This window comes from Parus major, chromosome 1A (genome assembly GCF_001522545.3).
Source record: "Parus major isolate Abel chromosome 1A, Parus_major1.1, whole genome shotgun sequence".
Classification (NCBI taxonomy): domain Eukaryota; kingdom Metazoa; phylum Chordata; class Aves; order Passeriformes; family Paridae; genus Parus; species Parus major.
In genome coordinates this window covers 18,760,964-18,777,802 of record NC_031773.1, presented here as the reverse complement: position 1 = coordinate 18,777,802, position 16,839 = coordinate 18,760,964, and the positions used below count along the sequence as shown (strand labels likewise).

The 16,839-nt window shown below is 36.1% G+C and overlaps 1 protein-coding gene and 1 long non-coding RNA gene across 3 annotated transcripts in view; both read left to right on the top strand.

Annotated features, from left to right (window-relative positions):
- Window positions 1-16,510, top strand: part of MAPK11 (mitogen-activated protein kinase 11) — a 30,441-nt gene extending 13,931 nt beyond the window's left edge. Inside the window, exons 3-12 of one of the 2 annotated variants that reach the window (XM_015627466.3) lie at window positions 285-343; window positions 1,438-1,549; window positions 3,780-3,809; window positions 3,994-4,041; window positions 6,358-6,472; window positions 6,596-6,667; window positions 8,248-8,327; window positions 11,112-11,190; window positions 12,553-12,726; window positions 15,837-16,510. In XM_015627466.3, the coding sequence (XP_015482952.1) occupies window positions 285-343; window positions 1,438-1,549; window positions 3,780-3,809; window positions 3,994-4,041; window positions 6,358-6,472; window positions 6,596-6,667; window positions 8,248-8,327; window positions 11,112-11,190; window positions 12,553-12,726; window positions 15,837-15,910 (843 nt within the window). In that variant the 3' untranslated portion in view covers window positions 15,911-16,510. The remainder of the gene's footprint in view (window positions 1-284; window positions 344-1,437; window positions 1,550-3,779; window positions 3,810-3,993; window positions 4,042-6,357; window positions 6,473-6,595; window positions 6,668-8,247; window positions 8,328-11,111; window positions 11,191-12,552; window positions 12,727-15,836) is intronic. The other variant, XM_015627467.3, reaches the window with a different exon arrangement.
- Window positions 12,733-13,533, top strand: LOC117244410. The gene is made up of 2 exons (XR_004497433.1): window positions 12,733-12,843; window positions 13,010-13,533. It is a non-coding gene; the product is annotated as an uncharacterized LOC117244410 (long non-coding RNA).
- Window positions 16,511-16,839: the final 329 nt, after the last annotated feature.

Sequence of the window (16,839 nt, the reverse complement as noted above, 5' to 3'; positions counted from 1 at the left end):
CATAATCTAAAGTCTAACAATTGTATAAGGCGTGTGTTAATTTTTCTGTAATGAAACATTACTTTTTCTGCCTTTATTTTATTTACTCTTTGTAATTAAGATTGTAATTAAGATGGCTGTGGTGATACCTTTATAGATCACCTACTATGTCAGTTTTCAGTATGACCATATGTCATATTTTTGTAAATTTCATCCCAAAAATGCTGAGCATTGTCAATACAAATTACATGTTGCTTTGCAGGTTTGTAAAAATGTCACTTCCTTCCCCTTCTTTCATTTTACAGGTTATAGGACTGCTAGATGTTTTTACACCTGCAACATCAATAGAAAACTTTAACGAAGTGTAAGTAAAATTTTTTAAATAATTCTGACTAGTTGCTAACTAAGTAAATACCATTCTGGTTTTAAAAAGGAAGAACATACATTCTTAAAAGACTTTGAGCCACAGTCAGCTTTGTAAAAATCTTTTTGCAACTTTCCTATAAAAGAGGAGGCAGAGAGATGGACTTAATTTTTGTACTTTTCTAAATGAAAATTTAAATTATTTAAATTAGCTATAAAGGTATATGGTAAATTATTTAATGCTGCATAAATGGCAATGAACTTGAAATTTTTTCAGTTCAGTTGTGTGTTTGTGACCTGTAGATTATTTGTTCATACACAGATAGCAGAGTTCAGGATTGCAGGAAAATATTCTGTTAGTTAACTGAGACAAGGTAAATTTAGGCTAGAGTCCTGGCTAACCTAAAACTAGGTATATTTTGATGTGACTCAAACATATGATTTATGCTGATTTCCTTCTGGTTTACATAATTGTATAAGCACTTAAGTAAAGACTGTAGCAGAAGAAATAGTAATTAACATGTTTTTGTCTCCATGGAAATTAGCGACCAAACCCCTTTGAATCTGGGGCAAAATTACAGAAATGGGAATTGGGTATGACAGATACATACTTTTGCTCCAGCACTGTATTTGGAAAAGAATCAATATTTCTGCAAACTTTGTCAAAAAAGAAAACTTGAGTGGGAACAGAAAGGGAAGTTACACAAAACACTCTTATTTCTACTGCTCTAATATTACCCTCTATCATCAGATATTCCAGGGCCTTGCAGGTCCTTTAGTTTTGGTGCCTCGGGCTTCCACTTTGATGTTTTGTGAAGCTTCCTCTTCATCAAAATATATGTTGCATTTATCACTGCTGTAGTGTGGAAAAAACAGAGATAAAAGCTTCTAATATACTGCAAGGATTTTTCTTTTTTATTATATTTTCATAGCAGTGATTACATTATTAGATCTCATCGCTGATTTAAAGGATATAAAATGTGTTAGTAGACAGTGGAAAAGAAACCTATATGTCCTGTGTGGATACTCTCCTAGAAAAGAATTTATATTCTGCCACTGTGTGTTGTTTTTTTCCTCACTTCTTTATTTTCACAGATATCTTGTGACAAATTTAATGGGTGCTGACCTGAATAACATAGTGAAGTGCCAGAAGTTAACGGATGATCATATACAGTTTCTCATCTATCAGTTACTTCGAGGTCTTAAGGTACAGTCTGAGTCCAAGAACCTAAATGTTGTAGTAATGAGTCAGCAATCTAAATGTTGTAAGGACTGGTTGGTTGCAATGAGCATACTTAAACACTTTTTTTTTTTTTTTATGTCTTAAAAGTGTGCAAATAGTAGCAATCATTTCAGAAATTATCAGATAATTTTTCTAACCAGAAATAAACCCCCAACCCTACCAATGTTTACATGCACAATACATGTGAATACTCCCCTTGAAAGTTAATTTTAGATCAGTGTCTATTTCAGTTCCTATTGCAGGACAGTAACATGCTATATAATATCTCAAAAATACTTTAGAATGTGAAGTGGATAGAAGTGGATAAAGAACAATAATGGAAAGTAACTTACATTTGGGCTTTGAAAGACATGAGTCAGTTTGAAAAACCACAGTCCTGATTTTTGTAGAGAGTGTCACATGGATGAAGAGATAACCAAGTTAGTTGGGTCCTTTGGGAAATGCCTGGAAGTAGAAATTTATCCCAGCATTGTATAATGCTGCACACAATCACTTAGGATTTAGTCTGCCTGTAAAGCCATTATTTCCTTTAATCGTATCAGTTAAAATTTATACACTTTAATAACACAGGCAATTGACTCTACATCAAAATTTTCCTCCAAAAGAATCAAAATACGTGTAAATTTGCTGATGTTTAACATGTGTCTATAAACAGAAGGTATAGTAATGCTTCCCATTACTAGGTGCTAAGCTTTTTCTTAGACCAGTATGGGTTTTCTTGAGGTATAAGCAAACAGAAAAGAGAGAGGTCAGCATTTTTACTAGCTAACTTAACAGTAATTGATATTTTAGACATGAAAAATAATTATATGTTTGAAAGCAAGCCATGGTAAATACTGGCTCTGAAATATACTTATTACATGATTTTCAGCAAGTCACCTTGTGTCTGAGACAGTAATTCTTATTCATGCATGCAGGTTCTGTCATTTAAGGTACAGATTGCAGTGAATAAAAATTGTACAACTGAGCCCTTAATTGCTTTGTCTCATTTATGTGAGTTAATAGCTTATTTAGGAAGATGGATTCTGGCATTAATTATCCTGCTTGTGGTTTTGAATATAAGTCTAAGTTGTGTCAAAGCTAAATAATAGTAAGAATCTGCTCTAAGTGAATATTAATTTCAGAAATGCACTCAGGTGCATTTTTGGCTCTGTTTCAAAGGGGAGGGGTTGCTAGTGGCTCCTCTCTTCCGGAATTGAAATTCTTATTAAATTCTCATGTCTCATTAGTCAAAGAACATTTGATCCTGTATATGACTGCTTGGTGGCACCAGGAGGGGCTGCTGTGGTTGTCTCAGCAGAGCAGGGATGCAGTTCCTTCTGTTGATAGCAGTGTTTTAGCTTCCTGTTCATTCAGCTGCTTGCAGCTGCTGTGAGAAACATTGAGAGGTGACACTGCCTTCTGATAAACAGTTCTTAGGTCTGGAACACAAAGAATGCCCTTGCATTCTCTTTGAGTTTTCCCAGTTCCTATACAGGTTTTGTGTATAACCCCTTCTCCTAAAAGAGGTGAATTCACCTCTGGAGAATAGAAGGTTTTCAAGGCCCTCCTCATGCTGGTTGATAAGATCATAGATAAACTTGCTGTTAATGCTAACTAGAGGATGATAGGCAAGGACAGAGTAAGCGGTTCTCAATTTTTTATTTTAAATGTTTTATGTAGAATAACAGAGACATAAAATAGCTGCTGAAATACCACTTTGAAAGTGGACCTGAAGTAATGCTGTGGCTTTGGTGGTATTTTGGTCACTAACCTGTCCCAGAGAACAGGTGTGGCTGCTTTCACTCACATCAGTGTTCACAGTATGGGAAGGTGACTTACATCATGTAGGAGCCAACCATGCTGCTCCCTAGGCCACTGATTTCACTAGCCACTAGCTGACCAATGAACAGTGGCTATGGACATCCAGGGAAGGCTAGAACAAATTCCAAGTTGGTAAGAGTCTTTATACAGAAGAATCACTGTAAGTGCTGCCTTTCATGGTAGAATCTAGATTTCATTGTTACATTTCTTGAAATACCCAAATTCAAAACAGGGAGGTTTTGAAGTTTGACATACCTCTGATCTGAAAACATGGCTTGACATAAGTACTTTCTGTATATAGAACAGTCAGTCTCAGAAGCAAAAAATAAGACAAGTGGCTTCAACCTCCCTTCATCTTCAAATCTTACCCTTGTTTTGTTTTGTTTCACAGTATATTCACTCAGCTGGAATCATCCATCGGGTGAGTTCAGTCTTTGAGGTAATGAAAATGAGTGGAGTGTGTCCCTCTGCACATCAAATGTGTTACAATGTATTTTAAATATATATATATATATATATATATATATATATATACACACACAAATAGTTACAATATATTTTAAAAGGTTGAAATAGTACTTGACTAACTCTGTGTTCTGCTACAGGACCTGAAGCCCAGTAACCTAGCTGTAAATGAAGACTGTGAATTGAGGGTGGGTATCATGCTGTTGTAACAAAGAGTATTGTAGAAACTCTCAAGATGACAGTTTTCTAAGAAAATGTTAGTTACCGTTCTTATGGCTTATTCCATTAATTTCAACTGTTTTCTACTTGCCCATTTCCAGTGAACATGAGTTTTCTCCCAAATGTTAATTTAATATGTATGAAAATATCTTTGCCAAATCCCTATGTACCCCACAGATGGTACATAGATAATAGTTCGGCCCCTGAGTGAGTACTTAACTGAGTATATCTTGAGAGTCTGACCTGTGATATGTATCTGCATCTGCCATGTATCTTGTAACAATTATCATTTTTGTATCTACAGAACGTACAAGGTAAATTAAATTATATATACCAGTATTACCAGTTACAGGCAGTAAGAGAAACAAACAAAAAACCCCTACCAACCAGAAAGAACTCTATAATCCTTGCTTCCCAAATGCTATTTTGTTGTACACATCTATATAAATGCATCTTGTGGTGTGTCTGTGTGATATGATACTACATAGTAAGCGTGAGACTCTGAAGGAAATGATGTCTTGTAGCTTTCTAAGCCTTTAAGCTTAAGAATGAGAAGTTAAACACTTCTCTATGACTGCCAGAAACATCTTTATTCCTGTTTCTAAGACTCTGATGTAATCACTTTATTCCAGCTGCAAGGGATTTAAGAAAAGACTCCAAATACCACAAGATCAGCAAAAAATCACAATAATGAGTAAGAGTAGTGCAGTTAGGTTCTTGCACTAATGCGGATCTGTGGTGAGAAACTGTAGTTCCTGTTTGATTTAGTGACACTTGCAGATGCTCAGCAAGTTTCATTATTATCTCTTTAATGTCTTCATGCATGTATGTTCAGCATCTGTAAAATTTTGTGGGTCATCTGTCTTTGATCGTGTACTCTAAAATGTGTACTGTATTTTTGTACTGTAAGTAAAGGAGACTGGTTTTTTCTATTATTATGAAATCTGTACACCTCCCTGTCTAGCATTTGTTACACTGCTCTCTGCTTTGTTTATATTTATAGCTTTACTTCCTCAAATTATTTTTAATAGGACAAACTAGTAGATATTTCCAAGTACTAGCAAAAAGGAAATAGAAGCAAAAAAAAAAAAAAAAAAAGGAAAGCGTGTGTCCACATTTGATGGAAGGGACCATGCTGTTAAGGATGAATATTGCCAAAATCTTAATAAAAATAAGGGCATTAGTGTTTGAGTTTTGTGCCATTACTTGTTCTTGTTTGCCCCATGCATTTTTCTTCCCTTACTTAAGAAATAAATTATGCTTTTAAGCTATATTGGAAGTAAAGATCTTAATTATTTATATCTTAATATTTTTCTTTAGGCTTTTTATATCTTTTAATTGGATTATAACTGAGAAATTTTGAATTATACTCTTGAAATTTTCTTATTCCCTATGAAAAGAATTAGCCATCAGCTTAATAAATAATCCTGGATCTCATCACAGGAGATACTCAATGATGTTACTCACATATCTATGTGAAGAGTGCTGGCTGGCTCAGATGACTGACTTAACACACTGAGGCTCAGATGGTGCCCTTTCAAGGCAGTCTCTCTTAGAGCAAGGCTCCATAATTAGTGGGACATTGACTAACCAGAGAATACAACAGAAAGCAAAGAATCAAGCTGAGAAAGTTCAGTTGAAATAATTTCCCATCAATGTAAACTTAGCAAGGGAAAGCATCTGGAGGGGAGCACTTTGCAGTCAAGCCTCTGTGTACATAAACAGAGCTCCTTTGTTTGTTTTGGTGGGCAAGTTCTACTGAAAACAAATGGGGTGTGATTTAAATTTACATTGTTAGACAGGATATCTGTTTCTCTCCTAGTAGCATCAGGATAATGTGTGATTTGAGTAAATGCTTAAGAAAATTAGACAACAGAAATTTAGCAGATTTGTGATCAGTTTATTTGGTCTTTAATGGCCACTGGCACTTGCTGTTAGCATTTTACACAAACGCTCCCATTTGTTATAGTATTTCATTTTTTTATAGCAACAGTTTATTTTTAGTAAATGAATGTGAGTGGAAAACTGAACTCAAGGCAAAGTATAAAGTCTGCCTTGGAGAACAAAATGCCAGGTTCATTGCAGTGGAAATATCTTTATGCAGCACCAGAGGCTGCACGGATACAGCAGGGAGAACAGATGAGCTCGTCTGCAGAGTGCCGATGTTTTACTTCACCAATAGCGAGAGATTACAGAAAACTCAGAAATGAGTAATGGGAAAATCAGGACCTGTAATAAAAGTAAAAGGTTTTTTTTAAAAATATTATTTTATTTTTATTCTGTAGATTTTAGACTTCGGTTTAGCTCGTCAAACTGATGATGAAATGACTGGATATGTTGCAACAAGATGGTACAGAGCTCCAGAAATTATGTTAAACTGGATGCACTATAATCAAACAGGTAAACTGTGAAGGCTTGTGTTTTGCTACAGCTGGGTGTAGTGATGTTTTTAAACCAAGAAGCAGCTGTGTTTAAGGATCTCTTTGATTCATTGTGCACATTTATGTCTCTGTTTTTTGGCAGTTGACATATGGTCGGTTGGATGTATCATGGCAGAGCTATTGAAGGGAAAGGCTCTATTTCCAGGAAATGATTGTATCCTTAATATAAAACTTAAAGTGCAACTAAAAAAATACTCTCTAATTCTTCCTCTTCTTTTCCCCTAAGGACTTGAGTGTTTCTATGGACATGGTTTTGAGGTAACAAACTTGTAAAAGAATAAACAATTTGCTAATCTTTCAGTTCAGTGAAAATGACAACTGAATGTGAGACCCACTGGTAGGATAAAAGCCAGTAACAGATGTTCCTAAACAACAAAAAGTTACATTTATTCTTTTGTATATCTGTATTTAAATAATAACTTAGTTACAACAAGGTAGATTTCTTCCATGTGTGGATCTTATTGAAATAACATATGCTAAAACTGAAGCTGAGTAAAGGTACTATTTTTTTTTTAACAAAATACTTCTTTTGAGAACTCCTTTTAGGCTGAAATTTCCGGAAAATGCAAATGAGTTAACTTTTAAATAATAAGTGAATTAATAGGTCTATTGTGTCCTGTTATATTAAAAGAAGCCAGTAGTTCCAGAAATGCCACAGGAACAACAAAGCCCTTTTCTGCAGCACTGTGCCGTGGTCCCTGATGGAGCATCAGGGATTTCCATTGGCATTTCCTGTGCTGGCAGGAGCAAAAAAGAGACCTTTCTGAGGAGAGCAGTAAAATAATAAAAGAAAACTGAAGAACAAAACAATATAAGGAATGAAGAAACAACTGCATCAAGCTTTTATTATGAGAAACAAAAGCACATTCTTCTGTATTGAATATTGACATTTGTTACTACTCTGAAACCCTTCAAAAAACAAACACTTCTGTTAATACTAAGCATCATGACATGAGAATTGCCTGAAATAATCTTGAGAGAGCTGAGACCAAGTCTCCCCACTGGCCTTTCTGTTGTGTTCAGCATCATTAGACTCTATTGTAACCATAGGCATTCTCCAGGTGTACCATCACTGGGAGAAGACTGTCCTCAGACTGTTTGATTACATGATATGTGGTATTTTAGAAAATCAATATACCTAGTTTGCAAGAAATAAGATCTTTTTGTTGTTATAAAATACTGTCTACAACTATATGATGATATTAATTTAAATAAAGCTGTAAAATAATCTTGAGTTTCTATAAAAATGTAATATAATTTACAGGTCCAAGATGACAATGAAAAATTAATATTTTCAAAGTTTTTAATCTTGAGACCTATATAAAACAAATTTTTAAAGGTACCAAATGAGAATTTTTCACTTGCCAATCTTTAGATTAGTAATCTAGGCCTATGAGCTGTGTATCATATTAGACTGATCTTCAGAAATCCCTCAGATCGCTGAAACATAAATATGCTATTAAGATTAAGCTTAAGAATATATTAAATTGGGAATTTGGACAGAAAAGTGATATTTTTCATGCAGCTGACATACCTAACAAGTTAATATAGTACATTAGAGAATTTGGTACTCCAGGACTAGGCTTAAGCAGGTATGAATTGATACCCTTCCATGAGCCATGGTGGAATTGTCTTGCTGAATGGTTTTAAGTGTCTTAGTTAAATGCATGGAAGCTCATTAATTGTTTAAACCCAGAAGGACTGTGTGCTGTTTATTTCCCTGAAATTATACAGATATTGATCAACTAAAGAGAATAATGGAGGTTGTGGGTACGCCCAGTTCAGAACTTCTGAAGAAGATATCATCAGAACACGTGAGTTCACAGCTTCATCTACTTAACTGACTTCCTGTCATTCTTTCTCTAACTGGCATTGTATATCACTGCCTTTGTTACACAGACACTCTGATTTGGAGATGAATACCTTAAAATGATGTCTGGGTTTTGCTGCTAGAATGCCACCATTCAAAAGATATGCTTTTGGAGGCATCCAGATGCCTTGAGTGTCACCTGGATAAATTTTCATACTTGTTCTCATGTACTCAGTTTTTGTGAAGAGTTAAGAAATTAGTCCTGATGATCTTTTAAATGGCTTATAATTAAATTATTCATATAATTAAAAAAAAATCAAACCAGTGCTCAGCTCAGAGCATTATATTGTTGCTATTAAATCTGATGTCTGTGTAATTTTTATGCTTTCCATTGTTGTAAGGCTTCTAGACAGAGATGTATCTGAAGCAAATAATGTGTTCTGCATGAGTGCTCTATTTAGATCCATAATTTGAAATAATTTTATTAATCTCTCTAAATGTTTGTGTGACTTCCAATTTCTTCATGTTTGTAGTTAAGAGTGGGCTTTTTAACTTTCCATGTGTCTTCTTTAAAATAGTTATCTAGTAAATGAACAATTTCCACTTAATTTCTCTGCAAAAGTGGCACTTAAAAGATTCATTTTAAGAGTAACTGGGGATAGCCAGATGAGGAATGAGGTGTAGTATCGTTTGATAAAGATAGGTGATGGGCACAGTGTAAGACTTCAGGTAAACACCAGCACACAGATACCTCCTGAGCTGCAGTTGTTTTCTTAAACCTCTTCTGTATACACCTCAGACTAATATTAATGGCTGTTTCTCAGCTTTTGTATATATTGACAGGTTTCCTTTGACCTTGCTAATGAATGCTCTAGCAGGTTAAGTAAGCAGGAGCAGTGGGAGAGCCAGACCCTTTAGTTCTGGAAGGTCCAAGCATAATGAAACTTCATCATCACAGGCCAATAGACAGTCCCAGTTTTTGGGTACCCAGCACCTAGGAATGGCTGGGGCAGGAGGCTAGCTAAGCATCCATCCTTTTTCCAGGCACTGCATCAACCAACAAATCTCAGACCATGCTGTCTCAAACATAGATCTTTGTGTAGTCTCGCAGGTCCTTTTGTAGCCTTCATGTGTTATTAAGATCCTGCAGGTTTTGCTGTAACACATTCACAGTGGTGTATACAAATGTGTTATTTACCCACAACTAGTGAGCTTTTTTGATTGTGAGAGTAACACCCTAAATACTTACTGGAAATAGTATGTGCTTTGTTCTTTTAATTTCTTGTGTTTCAGAGCATACCTCAGTGAGGTACAGGAATCCTGAAACTATTTTATTTGGGCTAATTGTACCTTTAGAGCACAGGCAGAACACAAAAGCCAGGTTAATGAACAAGAGCCCTGCTACGTTATCTCTGGGCTGCTGCTACCTGATTAGAGGAGCAATGTCAAAGGAGAAGGCATAGCTTGCTTGGAGGTAATTTCCAGCTGCAAGGGAGTTTCTTCATTCTAGTTCTTCTTTATCATGTAGTTTAGCCTTACTGTTTAAGTATTTCTTAATGCAGCTTGCAGACATGGACAATTTTTTAACATTCCTGTAACAGCAATGTCAGAGATTTGCTGAAATGCCAAGTCTATTTTCAGTTATAAGTACAGGATTAAAGAATTGGAAACTAAAAGATCAACCTCCTTGGATGTTTCAGCACAAGATACCGAGGTCTTTGTCAGTGTTTCACATTAATATAAGTTTAAATGGTAATTGAATTTCAGAATAATTTAAACATTGGGATTCTCTTGGTCAGGTTTCTGTGTGAGTGTATAAGCAGAGGGGAAAGCCTAGTAATTTAACTTGGGTAGGTCTGTGTTGTTTTCAAAGGATTTCTGGGCAAGGTTGGAGGTAATTTTCAGTGCATCTTGTTCAGTCATGTTAGGATTAGTTGTTGATTAGTTGCTGTTTTCTATAGGCCAAGGATGCTTAGTTAGCCTTCTGCAGATAGTGTCCTGACAGGACTGCTAAATGTGGAGAGAAGTTTGTGTAAGACAAACACATTTTTAAAAGGTTAGGATTTGTCCAAAGACCAGCTGAAGTTTTTTATGGATTTAAGGAATAGTCACCTGCTTCTTTTTTGACAATTCATTTTCAGAATTCCCTGTTCTTTCTGATCCAAGTATGCAACCTCTTGCCAACCTATCTACCTCAGCCTAAAAATTCCTAGTTCATGTAGTGTCAGGCTGACATTTGTGGGTCCTATATCCAGGCAGGCTTTTACTAGCTCAGTTTGGATGAGCCTTTCACAGCCACAGTGAAAAGGCGAGGTCTAAATTCTGTTAAACATCTGAAAATCTGTTCCCATGGAGTATCAGAATTTGTTCTTTGGTTAGTGAAGCTACATCTTGCCAGAGAAGAGAGAGGAAGGAAGGCTGCAGGTTGAAATATGCCGCTTTGCTGAGGGTGACTGAAAGATGATTTAGGGTGCAGTTTCTGATTGAGCATTACATGTATGTGTTCCCTGGGGATATACTGCAGTGAACCAGTAAAAGCACAGGTGAAAACTAAAGTACTTAACACTCAAGCCTTAAACCAAAATGTGCCTGCTTAAAACTACCTTGCTTATTTTCCAGTATACAGGAGCAGGTGTTTGAAACAAGGTCACACATGTGGTTTTATGTAAAGAGGATTTCCCATGTATAAGAAACATCAAAATAATGTCTGGTTTTTTAGAGTTGATGTGGTTACTGTTGAGCAATATTTAACCCTCTGGATACGGTATGTGTATTGACTTATTTCTAGGCAAGAAAATACATCGAATCTCTTCCACATATGCCTCAACAGGATTTGAAAGCAGTGTTTCGAGGTGCCAATCCATTAGGTAAGAAAGTCAGACTGACACGGATAAAATTTTTCACTAACATAGGAACTCAAGCATTCCTTGAATTCCATGCTGTATGTTCCCATATAACAATGATCAGACCAGTGAGAAAAGCATTGCTTAACCTTTCAACTTGAGACTGTTTTCATGAAGCCTGTGTCTTTTTGTTTCTGATGGAGATTACAGGAACCTCCTAAAGGGAAATGGTCCATAGGTGAAAAGCAAAAGTCAGCTGTACATAGCAGAAATAAATAAAAATGTCACGGGGTCTAGATTAGAGACATCACTTTTGGCTCAGGAAGGCAATGACCTGTAAATTGCTGGCAAGCAGAAGAACATACCAGGAAGTATAGCTGTTTGAGTGAACCTTTGGAGTATTATTTCCTAGGAAGATATGAGCCATTGTTGGACACAGGATACTGGGCTGAGGCAGACCTTTGATCTGATCCTGTATAATTGTACTACTTTACAATTGTAAAGTGTAATCAATTGGTTCTGCCTGTGAAAAAGAGATGTTTTATGAACATTTTCTTTTGACATAAAAAGGAGACACTTGAGTCATCAGAGCCATCTCACTGCAGTAGCAGGTCAGTTCCATCAAGTGTACAATATAGGGTAGTATTGTGAGTTAAAATGCATTGAATTCATTTTGTGTATTAATATAAATTTTATTCTTACAAGTAGTTTAGAACACTTTAATATTAAAATATGGGATTTATTTGCCTGAAGTACATGAGAGCATGCCACATATTAATAGCATAAAGGCAAATTAATGCCAATGCTTATATGAAAGCAGTAAAAAACACAGTATTTTAAATAGTTATGGTAAAATTTCCATAAAACCTACTTTCAGCCATACACCTCTTTCTCCTTTCTAGTATACTTCAAATGTCAACTTCAAACACATTTTGTTTATGCTAGGTCCTGTGAAGTTGCTTTGGGGTTTTCATCTGATCGTTTCATTGGTGCAGCATATTAGAAGTGTAATCTCACACTTTATTATACACAAGTCACTTAGCTTGGTCCTGATTAGTGCATACTTAAGCACACGATGCACAACACAAGATAATACCCTATAAGCGTACGTGGATCTTTTTAGAATTATGTCCTTGGATATCTGAAGAGGTGAATCAGATCTCCAGTTGACTATATTGAACCTCTGTGTATGCCACAAGGAAACCAGAAGCTTCCTTCAGTTCTTTTGTACTCACAGTACAAAATCTTCTAAACTTACTTGTTATATTGCCTAAATTTTGCAAGAAACATTAATTATGTTTAAGGTGAGTGAGAATAGGTTGTGTGTAAACAGTTGCCTTTTATGGTCTCTTCTAGTTTTGAACTGTGTTTCTGTTTTTGCCTTAGCTGTAGATCTTCTTGAGAAGATGCTTATTTTAGACAGTGATAAAAGGATCACAGCCTCGGAAGCGCTTGCACATCCCTACTTTGTACAGTATCACGATCCAGACGATGAACCCGAGGCTGAGCTGTATGACGAGTCCATAGAGAACAAGGAGCGAACCATAGATGAATGGAAAGGTATCAGAACTGCATGCACTAGTTTAGACATGTAGCAGAAAAAAGCCTTACTTAAATAAAAGTTTTCCTCCATTTCTAGCCAGAGGAATTTGAACTTTTAAGCCTCAGGCAAACAAGGTAAGTTCATATGGGTGCTTGTGGGAGTAGACAGGCAGAAAGGCTTTCTGGATTTTGCCCACTCTCCCCTTCTGTCATCTCTTTACTAGATTCCCTGTACCAGTGAAAGCTTAACTAAAAGCTTATGCTAGCTACCAGGTAATCACGCATTCTGTTTTCCTTTTAGTTTTCTAGGTCAGACCCCCAGCTGAAGTAACTGTCCTGGGGCAGGTGACACTACTTGGGATTCTGGTTTAGTTCTGATCAGAACTGGAAAGTAATATTGTCCACATAAATGTGTATTTTGTTAATACTTTTTTCAATAGCAAAGGAATTGGGATTAATAACTACACCATGCTATTGGTCCTGTTTGAGATGCTTGCAACATAATCATATTGCACTGCAGTATCATGGAAGTAAAGTGGCACAACATTAGATTGCAAGTACATTGAAAAGTAGAGTCCAATTTCACCACTGTCTAATGAGGACATATGATTCTAAAAATTCCTTACTAGAGATTTTAAATTGAGACTAATGTAGAAAACTAATTGTTTTTGTTTATCAATAACAGTCTTTCCTTGGCTTAAGATGAAATATGTCTTCTATAAAATAAATGTCCTTTTGTTTCTATTTGCATTTTCTGTAACTTTTACTCAGCGAAGATTCAATAAAAATGTATTATCATAGTGGTTATGTTTATGATGAAGAATACTCTCATGTCTTACTCATGTCTATCCACTTGTGCCATGTTTTATTCTGGGCATCACAGGGGAGAAAGCAGGCTGTCTACAGCAAATGTATCTTAAAGAAATATGATAGTGGGGTCATGGCTCTCTCTACAATAAATCAACGTCCTAGAGCCCTGGAAAGGCTTTAGTAGAAGCTGAGTGGTCTGACAAACAAGGAGAATTGACTGGCATCACTTACTCTGTACATATCTCCTTTGCAAAACCTGGCAGCCTACAGGACCACCCATACATGTTGCTTGTTGTTCATTTGCTGCTGTACTTAGGAGTGGATGATTTTACTTCTGCTGCTTTTTTAGATGCCTGAGTCTTTAACAGGAAAGTTTCACAATTTCTGAGTCATGAAGTGAATTTCTGTTTGTGATGAAATTCCATTGAAATTATTTCAGGAACCATTGTAGCTTAACACTTTCTAAACTGAAATGAAGACATAAAGGTGAATTCTCTTGGAAGGGCAGTATCATATTATTTATCACTGCATTTATCATGTATCGTTTTTTACATCATTGACTTTGATGGAACTACAAGTCAAATTCCTTCTTTATTCAGGTTTGAAAAAAGTCCTGAGACAAAAATCTCCAAACTTGCACAGCAGGGTTTGCTTCTTTTCCTTCTTCCCTCTGGCCGTATTTTTATCTTGGGGAATAAATGTTTTATTTTCAAGTACAGCATGTGCCACATTTAAGTAAGTTGATGTAGTGTTGATGAAATATTGACCCAATTTCTCAAGATGTCAGTGGCATGTTTCTGCTCTTTTTCTGTTCAAGTTAAATACCAGCGGTGCCTGATCTCTACATTATGCACTTCAGAGTTTTCTTGGTCTCCATTGCACACTGCTAAGGCTTGCAGCCCAAGATGATAGATAGATCTCTTACTGACATGTTTAATCAGTTAGAAAATATTTCAACATTTCAGAGGCCAAGAGTATGCTATTCAGAGCTGAATGCTATACATTCTCTCCTTAGATGTTGCTCCAGTTGCACATATCTCTGCTGAGTAGGTACAGTGAGAAGTGTAAAGAGCTTAATAAACATAAACCATGCAGCCAGTGAGAACAATTCCTAATGCAGTTCCAGGTGTCCAATTTGTGAGGACACTGGCTTCTCCAAGTTCAGTCAGCTGTAGCTCCTCCCTGGCTGCCTGTAATTCTATGTAATAGTCATAAATCAGTCACTCAATGTCACCTAACAAGTCCTCCAATGCCTGCTGTTCTGCACACAGAATTTCCTTCAGAGAAATCCCTCACTGAAACTGGTACACACATCACTGTACATAGTGGTACAGCATAACACAACCAGAGCATAAGCAAAATTCAGTCCCAAGATCTTTTACATACTATGTAGAGGATTCCTTGGTATGCTTGCAGGCATAGCAGCTGTCTCAGACAGAATTACTTAATAAACAAGTTATAGGCATGAGTTTGATATGATTTAAACATCACTGTTTGGAAAACAGAACATGAAGTAATGCCATAACCTGAAATTAACCATATGCTAACAGGACTTGGTCCTTAAAAAGCAGCATCTAATTTGAGAAAATACGGAAAAGGTATCCACTGAGAACATATTCCATTAATGTCTAAGGCAGAAAACAGGATGTGACTATTAGCATTAAAAGATAAAGGGTTATTCCCAAAGCAGGGTTAAACAGCAAGTAACCCATGTTTCTAGTTATTGATGAATACAGAATTTCTTGATAAAAGCTGTTACATGCTTCTAAGACAAAAAGAAAATTTTTTTCAGAATACTGTAAAATTAAGTCAGCTATAGTAACACATTAAAAAAACCAAACCAAAACAGCAAAAAAATGGGATCCCAAGGAATAAGCACAGAATTGCAAATGATATATAATTGAACTGACTGAGAGATGATAAAGAATGTTCTCCACAGTTAAAAGTGTACATTTTAAAACCTATCTAGGTTCTTTTAAATATTCCATTTTCCATTACATAATGTCTTTCATTACATCATTTTGGCAGGTCATCTGGCAGCATAATTGATGTTTTCATTTCAGGGCCTGTGTGTTTTAGTAATTAGTTGAAGGGGACAGTCATGTTGTACAATAATAATAGTGTTTGTGAATCTAATTTGTATCTGAGGTTAAGAGGAGGATTCCTAGTGAATTCAGTCTGGTTTTGGATCTGGATGCTAAAAAGGCTGGAAACAAACTACAAGTCATGTGTATCTGTAGAACTGTTTTGTCTGGAATCTTTTTCTTTTGAAGAAAATATCACCTAACTCTTCTCTCTTCCTTACACCCCCTCCACAGAACTTACCTATGAAGAAGTGAATAGCTTTAAACCACCTGACTTAAAAATGGACAGCCTGGAGATAGAACAGTGAATACAGGCAGCTCTGTCTTGCCTTGCTGCACTATGAAGACTGTTAAAATATAACCATACAATTTAACCTGTGGTCAGACATAGATTTTACTATCCAAAGATGTTGGAGGAGATGTGGAAACACAGATGCATTAAACAGAAGCCAGATGTCTGTTTTGGGTGGGGGGGTTTTTTGCCTTGTAATATGAATGTATTCCCAACTCAATAAGGGTGGTAAAGAACTGCTTCATTCTGACAAAATTATGCACTGAGTTCTGTCAAGCTGTGTGTTCTGCATGTTTCATTTTATCAGTTGTATTGCCAAAATAAAGGTGACCTTTTAAATTAATTTTAAAATTGTACATTTAAAGCATGAATGTATACAAACATAAACAAGAAGTCCATACAAACAATCTTTTTTTTTTTGTGGCATTTTATCTGTCTGTTTTTGTACTATTTATAGTTAGTGCCTTTATGAAGAGAGGGCGTGGTAGTGAGATAGACAGAATATGCATATGTAGTCATATCTGTGGTGGTCCTACACATGTACTGGATGTCTCTCAAGCAATCTTAACACCAGTTGAAAGTCAGTAAAAAAATAAATCTCTTCTCTTGCCATTCATGTGTCTGTTCTCATTATTTTCCAGAGGTATTTTTTAATCTGCACAATACCCATCTGTGAGACAGTTTTACTACCCAATGGTATTCCTCACCATGCCATTGCTGGACTGTTGGTGAGTTTGCCTGGGTTTACAGGAAGGTGCCTTGAAGGTACCACAGCAGAATTCTGTAGACTTCTGCAAGCTTCAGCAAAGGCTGTCACAGATGGCAGTGCAGGAGTGCTCAGTTCAGTTCACAACTTTGAATTAAATATTCCACATTGTCTTATTTTCCTTCACAAAATCCTTGGGAAAGTAATCTAAAAACTGCTATTGGAAGACGTGGCAAAAC